The sequence below is a fragment of the Balaenoptera physalus genome, assembly GCF_965194825.1.
Source record: "Balaenoptera physalus genome assembly, chromosome: 13".
Lineage (NCBI taxonomy): Eukaryota > Metazoa > Chordata > Mammalia > Artiodactyla > Balaenopteridae > Balaenoptera > Balaenoptera physalus.
In genome coordinates this window covers 95,889,439-95,906,341 of record NC_138892.1, presented here as the reverse complement: position 1 = coordinate 95,906,341, position 16,903 = coordinate 95,889,439, and the positions used below count along the sequence as shown (strand labels likewise).

Sequence of the window (16,903 nt, the reverse complement as noted above, 5' to 3'; positions counted from 1 at the left end):
GAAAGAGATGGGAGTGGGAAATCCGTGCTCATGGCTCTCACCTCTTTAGGCAGAGCTGTTTTCAGATCCTTGTTTTGAAAAAGAGTATTATGCTGCCTCATCTTTTTGTACTGTGCAGTTGTACTTATCAGTGTCTGGCCATTGGCCCACCAAATTAACAGCTTCTTCTACTCAAGAATAAGTTAATATTAAAAGTCTTGGAGAACACAAAGTCTTTATGCCTTTGGTGGATGCTACTTAAAAGCCGAGAATGCAGACAAAGGGGATAGTGTTCTTAATATACAAAGATCTACTACAAATGAAAAAGATAAAGACCAACAAACCAAAACAAATATTTCATAGAAAATAAACACAAAATGTTCTTAAACATAGAAAGAGATGATCAAGCTCACTCATGGTGAAAGAAATGCAAAATAAACCTATAATGAGGTACAACTTCCACTAATAAGATTAGAAAAGCTCAAAAAGCTTGCAAATTTGTTGTGTAGAAACTGATGTAAGGAAACAGGCATTGTCACACACTGATGGTAGGTGGGTCCCTTGGAAAACGTCTATGGAAGATAATTTGTCAATAGCTTACAAAATTAAAAATATATAACTTTTTGAGCCAGCAATTCAACTTCTAGGAATATGAGTGGTTGTATATGTATGCATATTCATACATACATACACACACATATGCACACAGGTTTTGTGTGTGAATGCATATGTGTATATATACACACGTATATTAAATGAGTGTGTGTACATATACATATGTTCCCATAATTGTAAAGTTATATTCATTGTTGCATTGTTAATAATAGCAAAAAATCAGTGACTGCTTTAACATTTATTAATAGGGGACTGGTTAAATAAAGTATGTTCTTTCACTGGATTTCTATGCAACCCCTAAAATGAAATAGCTTTATCTGTGCTAATATGGAAAGAGTGGCAAAATATACTGATAAACAAGATAAAAAATAAGCAGAATGATGCGTAAACTATGTTAGCACTTACATTTTTAACTATATTCTTTTATGTTTATACATCCATAAAATACAGATGGGAAGAAAAATAACCTACCTGACAACAATGGCTGCTTCCATGGAAGAGAATTGGGTAGATGGGAAGTACAGAAAGAAAGAAATATTTTTCACTGCTTCCTCTTTTGTTTTTTAAATTTTTTACTCTGTGCACACACGTTACCTGCTCAACTATGAAAAATACTGATAATTTAAAAACCAAAATAGATGAAGATAACATAACATTTATCTTGTTTTCTGCATCTCCAGGAACCGATTTCTGTTTCTTCTCATGTCGTGACCATCTCCAGCCTCCTTCCTGCCACTGCCTACAACTGTAGTGTCACCAGCTTTAGTCATGACAGCCCCAGTGTGCCTACATTCATAGCTGTCTCAACAATGGGTAATTACAGGCATTAGTGGACTCTGGTGTCTTTGGAAATTATATCTTCCCGGATTTTCCTTAAGTTTTCTTTTTAAATATATATAATCCATCTTTTTTTAAAAATAAAACTCAGCTTTCATTGAAAAATTCCAAGCTTTGAGTTCAGGGAGACTTTAATTCCAATCCCTAACTGCACTTAGTAGTTATGTGATTTAGGGAAAGATATTTACTCTCTCTGAACCTTTGTTTTTTCATCTGTAAAACTGGAATAATAATATGTACCTTGTTGAGTTGTTTTCAGGCTTAGAAATAAAGTACATGAAGCTCTAGCACATGCTGTCTAAATGCTAGTTGTTATCATCTATTTCATCATCCCCCATCATCCTCTTCAGTGGTATCCACAGTACCCTAATCAGGTCAGGTGCATCTATTCTAGCCTTGACCTTTAGCTGTCACTGATCAGATAATGGTGAACCTAAATTACTGGGTCAAAGCAGAAAAATTTCCAATCAAGCAGAAAGTATAATTGGGGAAATTAGATATTAATGAAAAGTCCAGAATAATGCTATTTCCTTATTCTTTTTCTGAGTTACATTATTTGTTTTACTTCCCTGCTTGAGTCTAATTCTGTAATCTGAGACACTCTCTGAAGCTGCCTGTAATAAAACCACTCTTACCATCACATTATCCCTTTACTGGTTCGTTTTCATTTACATAACATTAATATGTTTTGCCACTACATCCAGAGACCACTAGAATAGACTTTTTTATTTTCTGTTTTTAGTTTTTGCTTTTTCAGAAATGAGGGCAAAAATGGACCTGAAAAGTATATTAATGGTCTCTCATTTTGATATCCTTTTACATTTTCTAAAAATACTTTAATGTTCATGATTCCTTGTCATCTGTACAGCAACCCAGTGAAACAGGTGATATTATTAAACGTACTTGCAAGTGAGGAAAATGAGGCCAGAAGAGACTGGTAAAATAGCTTCCCCAAATGGCAGGTAATAGTCAAGCGAACTTGAACAGTCTCTTCTGACCATGAGTCTAATGTTCTTTCTGTTCAAGTACCTCTACCCATAAAATGGCTCCAAGCTGGCCCAAATGGAAAGTGGAAAATACCAAAAGCCTTAGAGGTTGCGCAGGCCCACCAGTTCTGTGACTTTGTGACCAATGAAGAGGATGGTATCTCCTCTTTTCCTCTGGTCCACTTTTAAGAGTTTTATAAAAATATTTGCTCTACATTCCCACCTTTAACATCTTGGTCTTCCAGATACTGTGTGAAGTAGGCAATGTGTAAGTGCCATTGAAGATGGATCATAGAAGACCTAGTATATGAGAGGAACCCCTGTTCTTAAAGACGCTGCAACTTATTAATAAGTTTAATCTCTTGAGTTGTGCAGATGGAGAAACCTCTAAACATATGGTTACAGATCATCAGAATGCCTACTGCTAGCGATGTGTTAAGTGCTGCAGCAGATGGCAGCTTGCTAATGCCTTTTTCATATACATTATTAGTTGTGAGGGAAATATACAGCTGTGCTTTCTGACTTTAAAGTCATGGGCATAAAATGAGAGCCTGCCCCTCTCTAAGCTTTTGAAAATGTTAAACAGTGATAATACATGATAATGACTTCTAGGTTTTTTTTTCAAGTGAACCCAAACCATGGCAGAGGCATTCTTGACATTTCACAGTTTCCTTTGATAAGAACATCCTGAATATGGTCCTTTGAAATGGACTCAATTCTTCCAGCCACCCAAACACTATTTGTCAATCTACTACGTTAAGAGTTGACCGGGAAGAGGCCATTGCTGGCTCGGAGAAACATCATTGTTGCTGTTGATGTTATCATCATAAGTTTGTTAGTCTTAAAGGTCAGATGAGAAACAATGAATGGTTCTGTTAGTTTCCATGTCGTGGAAGCTACAATGAACATGTATGGCTTTTCTCTTTAGTTACAGAGATGAATCCCAATGTGGTAGTCATCTCCGTGCTGGCCATCCTCAGCACATTGTTAATTGGACTACTGCTCATTACTCTTATAATTCTTAGGAAGAAGCATCTGCAGATGGCTAGGTAAGTTGTGTTTTGCTCATCTTTCACCCACAGCCTTTAAAATATTTTTGTTTATCATACACGTGTGGCTTTTGCAGACCTAAATTGTACAGCAGTGAGTTTGCTTTCAGTTTCTATTTTGTGTTTTCTAAATAGACTTTTCAATATTATTTTAGAGAACATTACCATTGAAATAGTAAAGCAAAAGATTGTTTGTTTACACAAAGTCAGACCTCTTACTATCAATCTTGTCATTTTAAGTAGCCCATACATTGGGATTCATTCATTATATTTGGATACTTCCAAATATATTTTGGAGTAAAAGAAAGATCTATGCCTACTCAGTACAATTAATGAAAGGAGTTAATATATATGGAGACCACAAGAAAGAAAAAAATCCCTTCCCTCATTAGTTCTGTTGAAGCTGTTTTAGCAGAAAATATTTTTAGAATTTATGATTAGGTCCTTTCAAGTCCCCCTATTAGTTCTATTCTTACCCAGGGCTGCAGGCAGTTTCAGTTTTCTTGCAGTTAGGGAAGTCTTTTGATTTATGATTTTGTTGATTCCTTATTTTCTTTGACCACTGATGCACTTCTTATCAGAGCACATTTGCAAGTACTTTCTGTGATCCTCTATATTATCAAAACAATCCATCAATTCTCTTAAAAAAAAAAAAACTATTGCCTAGTTGAGTGTTACTGTGTTTGGGAAATTTGTATAAAATTTATATTTGCCCGATGCTAGCCTGCTGAATTGTCAATTAACATCCTTCTCCTTTCTCAGAGGTCTATCATTTACTTATTCATAAATAAACTTATCCATCTGATAATGAGTCAATCACTGCCTTAGACAGCACAATCAAAGAAAAATCAGAAATCCAAGCTGTCCACTAGGAAGTTAGCACCCAGCTGGAAATACATGAATAAATATATTTAAAGGTATAAACTGACCTGTAGCAGAAAGGAGATAAAAATGGGATACCATGAAAGTCGAGAAAAGGGATTAGTTCTGAATATAAAAATCAAGCTTCTTGAGTGCCAGCGTTTGAACAAATCTTAGAAGGATAGGGAGGGCGGTGGTACAGCGCTGAGGCTAGAATATAAAGCTCTGAAATTACACTCCTTGGGGTCAAATCCTAATTGACAACCTACGCGACCATGTGCAGTTCGCTGAAACTTCATTCATTAATTTAACAAATATTAATGGATACCTGCTGTGTGTCAGACTCCCCTGGATCCTTGGGACATGGCTGCATCAAAAACAGACAAAAATCTCTGCCTTCATAGAGCTCGTATGCTCATTGAGGTGGTAGACAAGAAATAATAAAGATGAAAGTAAGAAGATTCTGTGGTGTGTTAGCAGATGATAAGAAAAAAACAATAGAGTAGAGTAAAGGAGATTAGCATTCAGGCATGAAGGGGATGAGAGGAGCTCTGGAAGGCAGGTAGGCCTCACTGAAAGGGTGACATTTAAGAAAAGACTTGAAGGACGTGAGGAAGTTAGTCATGTATTATCTGGAGGAAGAGTGTGCCCAGTAGAGGGAACAGCCAGAGCAAAGGCCCTGAGGCAGAAACACAACTAGCAGGTTCAAGGAAGAAGTTCGTATAGCTAAAGCAGAGGAAATGAAAGGAAGAATAGAGGGAGATGATGTAAGGCCCTATAGGGCTTCATAAGCCGTTATCAGGACTTTGGCTTTCATTCTGAGTAGAGGGCAGCCATTGCAAAATTTGGGGCAGAAGATCTGACTTATATTTTAATATTTTCATTTTGACTTTCATGTAGAAAAGAGTCTGTATTGAGGCAAAGGCAAAAGCTAGTATATTAACTGAGGGAGCCAGCTAATCCAGGCAAGAGATGATATTGGTTCAATCCAGAGTAGTGGCAATGGAGGTAAGAAGAAATGATCAGCTTCTGGATATATTTTGAAAATAGAGGAGTTTACTAACGGGATTTGCTAGCAAATTGAGCTTGGAATGGAAATGATTAAGAGTCAAGGATGATGCCAAGGTTTTCGGTCCTACCAACAGAAAGGATGGAGTTGCCATCAACTGACATAGGATTCTAGGTGAGGATTTCCGAGTTGGGGGAACATCAAGACCCCAGTTTTGGAAATGTTAAGTTGGAGGTGACTGCAAGTGCAGGTGTGGAGTAGGCAGATGAACATAAAAGTCTGATGTTCAGGAAAGAAGTCTGGATTGAAGACATTTGGAAGTTCTTAGCATACAAATGGTATTAAAGCTGTAGACTGGATGAAGCCTGGGAAGTAAGCATATATTAGAGAATAGAGCACCAGAACAATCTAATATTAACATTTTCAGAGAGAAAATAAAAGGTAATGGCAAAAAAAAAAAGACTGACGAGGCATCCAGTGGAGCGGAGGGGAAACTAAGATTGTGGTAGCCTGGAAGCAAGGGAAAGAACATTTATCAAAAAGAAATGATAACAACCCCACATTAGTGAATTGTTAGGAGCAATCCTGCAGTAACAGCATAGTGTCATAGGAAGCATGCAATAAATGTTAGCTCATAATAGTAATAGTGGAGGGAGTGGTAACAGAAGTAGAAGTGGAAGTAGTGGTATTTATGACGGCATTATTGCAGGAACATCCTTGCGATGCATACAGCAAAATATTTAGGAGAAGCGATTCTACTTCAGCCAGCTGGTCATTAGAGCAGAGATTCTTAACATTTTTTGTGCATGATTCTCTCTGGCAGTCTAATGAAGCTTGTAGATTTCTTCCGAGAATAATGCTTTCTTTCTCAGTGCATAAAATAAAACACATAGGATTAAAAAAGAAATTAATTATATGAACATATGGTAATCAAAGTATTCAGAAAACAAATGTGTTATATGCTTCTTTATTAACACATTAGATAACAATATTTAGTAGAGTATCTAAGCAATCTCATAATTTCATCAGAGTGATGACGATGAACAATATTTCAATATCTGCAGCAGGTCTATTGTAGAAAAATATCTTCAATTTCTATTAGCAAATCTCACAAGTGCTGATGATGTTATTGGGGCTGGTTGCCTACTTTAATAATTGAAATAATTGTTAAATTTCAGTTACAAGTTGTGAAAATAAAGATGTACTTTTTTTTCCACATATGTTCATAGAGCCCTAAATTCTATCCTCGGACCCCAGATTACGAACCCTTGAGTTAGAGAGTAAAATAAATGCCATATACAGGAAACTGACATAGGAAAATTAATTGATGATAGCTAATTTATAGTACATGCAACACAAAATAATGAAATGTTAGTGTATTTTTCTTTTTTAATTTATTTATTTATTTATTTATTTATATTTGGCTGCTTTGGGTCTTCGTTGCTGCGCGCGGGCTTTCTGTAGTCGCGGCGAGCAGGGACTACTCTTTGTTGCGGTGCGCGGGCTTCTCGTTGCGGTGGCTTCTCTTGTTGCGGAGCAGGGGCTCTAGGCGCGCGAGCTTCAGTAGTTGTGGCTCGCAGGCTCTAGAGCTCAGGCTCAGTAGTTGTGGCTCACGGGCTTAGTTGCTCCGCGGCATGTGGGATCTTCCCTGACCAGGGATCTAACCCGTGTCCCCTGCATTGGCAGGCGGATTCTTAACCACTGCGTCACCAAGGAAGTCCCTCTTAGTGTATTTTTCAAGGAAGAAAGTTATCCTTAGAACACTCAAGTTAGAACAGGCAGATAACTGAAGTAATTAGCACATTATGCCAATGTCAAAATCTCTGCTTCAATTCTGAATAAGTCCCATCAATTTCATATAGAGGGAAAAAATGAGATGTATGCACCCCAGTGAGCTATGCTATTTATGCATGATATTAAACAAAAGGTGGAGAAAGCATGAGAATTATATTGACCTTTTTCCTCCACTTCTGGGGGAAAAAAACTTAACAGTATTTTCTACTGACTCTGCAAAAGCCAATCTATTTCAGTACGTATCACTCTTTTCCTCTCAAGTGATGAATAGTATGGGCATCACAACATGAAGGGAAAATTTTGAAGGAAGAAAACAATCCAGTTTGATCCACTATCATTACAGAGAGGAAATCAAAATGCTATAAAAACAAAAAATATTTGCTAAAAATGGAAAACCCTTAGTCTATCTAGGAGAGTTTCTATACCTTACTATTGAAGGCTTATGTAAAAAATATTCTACCCCACATAGTTCAACGATTTATGTTAGGATCACGAGCGCCCTTTGGTAAGCGTTGTGAACTGAATCCTTCTGGCTTCAAATAACTTGATTTGGGTGTGTGCGCCCTTGTGAAAAATTGTTTTATTTTTCTATATTGCATTGTATCGGAAAGAGGAATACATGCAACTTATATTAGCTTTTTTAAAATTTAATGCTGTGATGATTAGCCATTAAAGACTCTCTTTCATATCAAGGTAAAGAGTGCTGTTATGCACTAACCTTGATTTTGTGGTTCCTTTCCAACAGGGAGTGTGGAGCAGGAACTTTTGTCAATTTTGCATCCTTAGAGCGGGATGGAAAGCTTCCATACAACTGGTGAGTATTGTTTCAGAACAAGTCTCTAGATGGCTTACCTATGCTATGTGTGTTCTAAACTTGATCGTACTATCTTTGGGGGATGGATGGTTTTGCCTGATTATCCTTTCATAATTTTGGTGATAGTGGACTTCAAGGTGACATCTTCTTCACAGAGCATATTAGTATATGTAAGTTTAATTCAGGTAAGAAGGAGAGAAAATGAGGTAGTCTGCTGTGTAGTCACTATATTACACAAAGGACTGACGCAGTTGTACAAGTTGCCCACAAGTGGGCTGAAGAAGGGTTAATACAGGAGCCTCATGGAACAAGCGTGGTTGAAGGCAGGAGGGGAGACTCCAGGGAAACAGTGGGAGGCAGAGCAACATCTCTATTTAAAACTCACATTTCAGTGCCTGAGGATATGAGCTACCCCTTCTGTCCAAAAATCAAGCAGAAGTATACAGCCCAGGGCTCTCAGCTCTTACACTTACAGGCAGATAAATATCAAAGCTAAGAAAGTTTCCTGAGAAACATAGCCTCATGTTTCTTTATGCTTGAGTATTAAGGAGGGAGGATGTATTCTGAGAACTAAGAAAACATTGTCATGAGACTGAATTGGCTGACGTTATAGCTAACAGTGATCCATGGGAATTAACATATATATTAATATATTAATTAATATACAGAGCAGTTAATACCCAACAAAATTGCTGATTAACTAACCACTTACTATGAAGCCAGCACTGCTTACGTGATCTAGTTTGTTTCTTTCACAAGCAACCATGCAAAGCACATTTAAATATATACATTTCATGTTAATCCTCAGTAAGTGATTTTTTTTTCCTGTTTTCCTAACTCCCAAAAAATGGTTACTCTGACAGAAATAAGTATGTAGAGACAGGAAATTTTAGCAGCGGAATTAATGAGGGAGGAATGACCTTACTTAAACTGTAGATTCTACTTCCCTAAGTGGGACACTAGTTGAGATCCACTCTAGGTGAAAAATTTAGGTGAAATAAGATTCTCTTTAACCAGACAATATGTTGTACTAGTCTAAAACTTCAACCAGAATGGAATTTTGCTATTCAAATCTGATTAATTCAACTGTCAAGAGAAACCCATAAACTCTTGCTGGTAAAAAGTTACAAAACATTTCTAGGTTTGTTCAAATGTAATTAACACCTTTTCCAAGATTAAGAGACTGACTCACTGATGTTTGTTTCTTGCCTGGCCTACCCTTAAAAAAGGCCCAGTCACAGAGTAGTGATGAGGGGCCCATCTAGGAATTGATCCCATCATACTTGTGACTCAGGAGATCTACGTATTGACTAACTACACAACTGGTCACAATTTACGGAATTTATGAGAGACCAGTTATGGGAGAACTGAGGCAAAAGAGAATTCATTTCAGGACATTTCTATAAAATTAAGAAAATTCTCTTGCAGCTCTGGGCAAAGACAGTTTTGCCAACACTGGCATTTTCTTGTTAACTGAGAATACGTATCTCAGCGGAGATTTTGTAATAACTAAAGTGACACAGTGACATCATTTTTCCCCTAATTCTCAGAATAACTATAGATACAACCATAGACTATTTTAAAGTCTGCATTAATAAGTGTTCTATTTTGCAAGTGGTCTAAATGTCTGAAATTTGATTCAAACCAGGCATTTTAAATTAACAGTCTGCATTAGTGTTAATGTGAAGCTAAATAATTTTGCTCCCACTCAACTGAGTGTAAGATTAGAAACTAGGCAGCTGATGAGCTACTTATTTTAAATGAATGATACGTGGGTGTCATACCTCTGTTTTAAGGATTATTTTTTGGAAGTGATGTATTAATTTATACTTAAAATAATATAGAAAGTCACACCTAACAGTGCAGTTTTATAAGAATGTGTCCTGAAAGCTTGTTTACCAAAATCAGTATACACAAACTAACCATTTGTATTCCATACACAAGCTGCTCTTAGCTATCAAATGATGTTAGATTTCTTAAAATAGGCTTAAGCATAGCAAGGGTAATACCCAAGAATAAGACTCAAGATAACTGATGAGGCATTTCAGAGCCGAATTTAACTGAATGCAAAATGTAATCACCTAATAGCAAGCTAATTGACACAAACCAAGTTGAAAGAAATATGTCTGATTACAATAAGATGTGAATAAAACTGGTTTTGGCAATATTATAGCACTTAAGTCCTCACGTTTAAATTTCAGAGAATGGAATAATATTTAATTGTAATTAACGTGCTTGTCATTTTAATTGACCCCAGTAGGTAATTTACTGATCTCTGTTCACAGTTTGTATTACTAACTCTTGCCACTTTTTCATCTTTACATCTGTTATCTATTAATGCTCACAGGCGTAGGAGTATATTTGCTTTCTTAACCCTGCTACCCTCATGTCTTTGGACTGATTATCTTTTGGCATTTTATATTAATCCTTGGTAAGTGATTTTTTTTTTTTTACTGTTTACAAAGTCTTTAAAAGTTAGCTTTCAAGAAGTAAACCAAAGGGAAAATCCTTTTTAATGATTTTATGTGTTTGAAGCATGTAAAATTATTAATTATGTATTGAAATGGATTAAAGCAGCTAATGGTACCCAGATGTTAACTATAATGTTTTCCCAATTGAATGTTCTCCTTGTGATGTTCTTGGCAAGCTTTTCTTCCATTTATTGCTAAGTTATTTGTTTCTTCATTGAGTCAGTCCATGGCCCCTCATCTTTATAAATGATGCCTTTCATTTTTCCCACCATTTCCATTGATTAGCTCCCTATTTCCAAGAAGGAAAAAATGCAATCAGGTAGAGAAACCCAGAATACTATGTATTTGGGGCCTTCGTGTTTTTATAATAATGCTCACTCAGTGAATATTAAACAACTGACTCTGTGCAAGCCTCTTTGTATAATCCTCTCATTTAATTGTCCACACACCTCTGCAGAGAGTATTATCAGCACCATTTTACAGATGTGGAAATAGAGGTATAAGGAGACTAACTATCTTAACATCACATGACTATATAGAAAATTCAGGTACTAAACCCAAGTGTCTCTGAAATCTATTCTTTCCTCTCTAAAAAGCAGCCTCCTTTAAATTCTTATTCTCTTGACTTTTAAATCATTTTAATAATCAAATCTCAAAGAGTATCCTTTACAGTTTTTATAATATATAATAATAATGATTTTCATTTCTGAGACTAAAGTATCTACAAGGGCTGTTTCTTTTTCTGAGCCATAAGTAAAAGGGTAGCAGTTTCCCAGGGGGAAAAAAAATCATTGTCCTTAAGTGTTAGTTCATGGTGTTTAGGTACTAAATTATGCACAGACAGATCCAGAAACCTGGACAACTTCAGAAGGACTCAGAGAAAAGCAATAAAAGTAGTTCATGGACTGGGGAAAAAAAGTTCATGGAGGGTTGGGGGCAGAGCTCAAGATTTAAAGCAATCCCGAGAGTTAGCTATTCAAAAAGACAATTGATCAAACATTCTTCGGCTTCTCCGAAGACAGAATAAATACAGTGGGCAAAGTTAGAATTTGAGTTGCAGTGGGAAAAGAATAAAAAAAGAACTTTCTCACAGTGGAGATTGTTAATACCAGAATCTGTATTTTCTTTAAAAGAGAGCTAGGTGAAAAACTTTTGAAATATGGTAGGCACTGATGTATAAGCAATAAATTCAGAAGAATGTGCTAGATGATGAGGACCCCTTCACCATTATTCTAAGTTGATTCTTAATAACAAGTCTCCAGTATAGGGCTTCCTCATGGTCAACCAATATTTTAAGTATTTAACATCACATGATACACAGAAATTCCATCTTGACTTTCAAAATATACATTTACTTTGAACTTAACATCTACTGATCATTCTCAAGTATTCTACCTGTCATTAGAATACTTGTAGCCAATACCGTTAGCGTACCCTCCACAGATTTCAATTAAAACAAAAGAAAGATGCATATAATGTTATATTCCTTTCCCTACTTAATTCTCTGACTTTTCTCTGTCATTTTCCATAGTTTGTTTTAAGCTTATATCAGGCAGGCCTATGCTTGTTTGTATGTCTTTCTTAGTAGGTCCCCCTGATGAACACATATTTTGGAATTCTAGCAACTCCTTCAAGGTCTGCTATTTATAGTACTGATCAAATAACATGAGACCCAAGTTAGGGGGGAAAAGAAACCCTGCAGTAGTTTTTAGAAGAATGGTCCTGAGACTGAAAATGGTTATCTCCAGGTGAGAAGAGAAGGCAAAACATAGAGCCCCAGGCTTTCTACACTTTTCGTAAACTACACATATATTAACCAATGAAAAGATACCGAACATAAACTGTTTTCAGCCCTAGACTTGTGCTCTGCCAGAAATAAAAGAGGTAAAATTCATGGTCCCTGCTCCTTCAAGTCCAACTCAGTACTCTCACAAATTCACCCGAATTCCCTACTCTTTGCTACTTTTCTCTACATCTAATAAGTTGTGGATATTCTCCCCTGCCTTCATTTGCTACATAGTCTTTTAAAATCCTCCTCTAGATGTGTTTGTCTTCATATTTCACCCACCTGTTAACAACCACCCCAAGAAACACAGCCACACTCTCCTTTCTTAACACTGCCCGGCTTTGTCTCTAAACTATCAACTTCTTGGAAAGATATGTTCCTGTTGATTGTCTAAAATCCACCTGATGCCTCTGATGGTTGTGTGGAAATCCAGAGACTCTCTCCCTCATTGGTTGCTCAAACATTTTCCCAGGTGGTGGCAGCACCAGTGTGGAGCCTACGTGCCCCATTGGCTTAGTCCCAAGATTGTATTCTGCCAGGATTTCTGACTTTATTGATCTCAGATTGTATTTCCTGTTCAAAGAAAGCCATCTCAATTGGACCAGCTCTATCTGGATTCAGTGTTGTTACTCTCTTTTTTTGCTATCATGGTCACCTCATGCTCTATTCACGCATTCATCTGTCTGTTCTAAATCCTCAGCAGTGGGCATTTTAAGCATGCTGCAATATTTAGTTTAAACTGCTCAGCTTTACTCTTGTTGTTGTATGTTCAATTCAGAGAATGACATAACTCTAAAGACCTTTTTTAAGATGTGGGGATGATTTTCGTTTAGTTCATGAAAGAGTAAGTTATGCTTAGGAAATTGTGGTCATTTAAAGTTTTTGACTTTACAGTTTTTGGTTTTAATGTTTGTTTGTTTTTAACCATTGTGAACCCCATGTCTCTGCCATTGCCTCGTATTCCTCTTTGGAATGAATTTCATTCTGGCAGGCTTTCCAAGATGGTCATAACCATGAAGAACTTATAAAGAATGCATCTTAACTTCTTGACGTCATTAGAGTTTTGAACCTAATCTAATATAAGTGAAAGAGAAAAAGTAAAAGAAGCACATCATCCTGTATGCATATATACTGTATGTCGGATGGGTGTTATTTATCAGTTATTCAGAAAATCTTTCACAATGATAAGATGATGTCTTCAGCCTCACCCAAAATGCTCACTGTGGCATGCACACACACGCGCTCTTTCCATAAAGTGCTAAAGTGAAAATTGCTAGCAAAACCTGAACTTACATGTTTAAAAGCGAATTATCCCTTGATTTGAGTCTCAGGATCAGCACAGCAATTGAAAATGCGGGAAAATTCTATCAGTATTGCTGTGGAGTCTCATAATTCAGTCCTGTCTTGTACCACAGCCTTAAGATACAAGAACCCTTTGGAATGTTCGGGAATTCAGCAAAATCTAATCAGAACAATGAAAGTTGTACACAAATCATGAAGACATACACTTAAGACAAGAGATCATACAAAACATGTGGTAGAATTTCATATTATATTTAAGGTTCATTCAATCAGTGAATGAGACTGAAAGAAAAAAATACTGCCTCTCTTCCATGAATTAGGTTTCCACACAGCTGTGGAATAGTAGCGACTTAATATTTCAGCACTGAATTTATTCAGTGTCACCCTACCACATACATTTGTTTCTTCCCAGTTTCCCTTAAAGTCTGTTTGGGTTTGGAAAGGTTTTGTGTTTTTCTATTTTTAATTTCACTCTGAATCACAAAATAGGTTGGCAGCCTCCTGACATTATCAGAACTGTTCCTTATTATGCTAACATTCTGTTTTCATCAACCACTAAAGTAATGGGCTCCTACTATGCGAAGTAAATGTAAGATTCCTAACGTTAACTAAATTAGCATCACAAGAGCAGAGTAAAAGAATGATTCAAGAGGTATACCATGACAGTGGTCTTTTGGGGGGACGAGGGAGAGGTGAAGTAAAAACTAGAATGTCTATTACCTCTAAATCCCAAGTATGGAAAACCAAGAGAGGATGAGGGAGAAAAAATAGGACAAGAACTATTAAAATGTATTGTCTTCACTCAGAATTGAGAAGAAATAAAAACTAGTTGAAACTAGAAAAGGAAAACCAGAAACACCACTTGCCTCTATGGATATTTCCTTTGCTGCATTACTTCCTCTCCACCCCCAAGTGCCATTTCCCCAGTGGGATCCCTCAGGAGCCCAAGTCTAATATCAAATCCTTAATTGCATCATTAGAAAAAATTGTGAGGATGACATAACAAAGATGTTTTGTTTCAATTCAATTAAATAAGCATTTATTGGCCACCTGCTAGTGTTCCATTAACTGTGCTCAGCTCTGGGGAACAAAGGACAGTCTAGCAAGGAGCACATATACAGCTGATGGTCAGACCACATAAGAAATACTCATGAACCAAGTGCTATGAAAGCCCAGAGGAAGTAGTGCTTCATTCCGCTAAAGGCTTTCCAGAAATGGGGGTACCCAAGCATTCCTAATTTTCAATATAAATAAATATTTTGGCACATAAGAGTACTCAGATCACAACTGGCTATTTACTATCGATTGTTTATGTTCTGAAAGTCTGGGTGCTTCCGTCAATATTTCAAGACCTTTGAAAATTGCTTATAAAAATTGTCACACTCAATCATGTATCAATATCATTTATATAAGACAATCTAAACACAGTAAGGAAGCCCTTCAGCAGATACTATCTTAGCATTAGCTAACTTAGGTCAGTTATCTTATGTGTTGGTAGAAAACATTTCCCCTTTTAATAAAAACCCTAAAAATATAATAAACTGAAACATACATTAGTATTACATGTGTCTGAGCTTGCAGACTAGTAATGAATTAAGAACAAGCAGGTAATAGGTATAGTTCTTCAGATAGCTGAAAAACTAGTTCAAAACTGAATAAGAACAATGCCGTAATAGAATACATAAGACACATGACAACACTGATAGCACAAATTCACATTCCCAATGAAAATGTCCAAAAACGTTATTTTATTCCTTAATTTAAAAACCAGTATGTCCATCCTCCCTCCACCAGTTCTCACCTTTATTCCCCAATTCTTTCCTTTTGCCTGTAGAATCTGGAGTATTTAGACAGGAAATACTTCTATATATTTACAAAGCACTTCAGCAACTTAATCACCAGGAGCAAGAAATTATATTTCTAGAATTCAGTTTTTTGGCAAATCTAAAACATAAAGTGTAGGTATGCTCCAGAAATCTAACAGAGTTTTAAAACATGAATCTGGAATTTTTATCATTATCTTCTCATTTAAGGGGAAGTAATTAAACAAACCTGAGGTATGTTTAATAAAAATTAAGTAAAATAGCAGTGCCTGATGTAATTATTTAAAGCTCTTCAAGTTTAATCATTACGTTCATCAATTCTTTTGCCCAGATAAATTTGCCTCTCTTTTCTTAATTCACAGGAGTAAAAATGGTTTAAAAAAGAGGAAACTGACTAAGTAAGTTTTTCTTACTATTTCACTTAAAAATATTCTTTATAATGATCTTCACTTTCCAAACTGAAAAGATTGTTGTCTTTAAATAGACGGGATGCTTAAGAAAGAGGCAAATGCATATTAAAATAGCTAAGCCATTATGCGTAGGTGTGTTTACACATATGGATGGCAGTGACCACCAAGAAAATGTACCAACAGAAACCATGTCAGGAATAAGGAAAATTCTCACCACGTGAAATCTGAAAAAGAATGGGTTGTTAGGAATTACAAGTCTTACAGAAGGAAGTCTACTCTTCTTAATCTATAAGGAATCTAATATTTAGCTACATCAAAGTAGTACAAAAACCTTTACCATTTTGTATCTTCAAATTTCGTGCTTATTGCAGGGAAAGGCTTTTACTCTATTTGATGTTGTGACAAATACTTGGATAAATGCTGTCTCAGGAAATCTTTATAATAAACAGAAAAGGATAATTACTTTAGCTAACCTGTGGTTTCACTTATCTACTGAACTGTTAAGAGTCATAAGAGTTATAATTCTGATGGGTGAAAATGAACAATCAGTTGATTTCAAAAACCTAATTAGAGTATCACCTCCAGGCCTTTAGTTAAAAATTCTTCATAGAAAGAGTGGACCATTCCTATAAATAGAGTTCATTCTTGCTACTTGCCTGGGATAGAATATTGGTGAATTCATTACGGAGGCAATTAGGGATCCCAGCCAGATCTATGGTATCTGCGCTAATGGATTACATAATACAAGAGAAGTAGAGAATGGTGAACTTTGTCTGTAAAGTAGACACACTATGGAGAAATGGCCTTGGATCTGGATATCAAGCAGTGGATAAGCTTCTACAAGCCATTTTTGAGGGACTCCTCCCATCTTTCCATTTACTTTCTCTTTACCTTTTCTCTTTCACTCCAAATGCCCCCCCACTGCCACCACCGTGCTCCTTGGCTCCCCTTGCCCCTCGCTCCTTACCTTCATTCCCCTCCTTTCCTCACCTCCTCTCCCTCTAAACCTTTGTCCCACTGATTGATCTCTGCCCCTTTCCAGTTTTCTTTCTCTTCTCCTTACCATTCTCCTCCTCTCCCTGATGTTCATTCTTCTACTTCCTGGGTCCTTCCTCTGACTCTCTTTCCCCTCTCCATCCTGCTTTTGCTTTTTCTAACCCCCTTTTT

The 16,903-nt window shown here is 36.5% G+C and overlaps 1 protein-coding gene across 3 annotated transcripts in view; it reads left to right on the top strand.

Moving 5' to 3' along the window:
• Positions 1-16,903, top strand: part of PTPRO (protein tyrosine phosphatase receptor type O) — a 233,999-nt gene that overhangs the window by 182,222 nt on the left and 34,874 nt on the right. Inside the window, exons 14-18 of one of the 3 annotated variants that reach the window (XM_082421927.1) lie at positions 1,275-1,407; positions 3,346-3,466; positions 7,876-7,944; positions 10,292-10,375; positions 15,689-15,724. In XM_082421927.1, the coding sequence (XP_082278053.1) occupies positions 1,275-1,407; positions 3,346-3,466; positions 7,876-7,944; positions 10,292-10,375; positions 15,689-15,724 (443 nt within the window). The remainder of the gene's footprint in view (positions 1-1,274; positions 1,408-3,345; positions 3,467-7,875; positions 7,945-10,291; positions 10,376-15,688; positions 15,725-16,903) is intronic. The other 2 variants (XM_082421928.1, XM_082421929.1) reach the window with 2 other exon arrangements.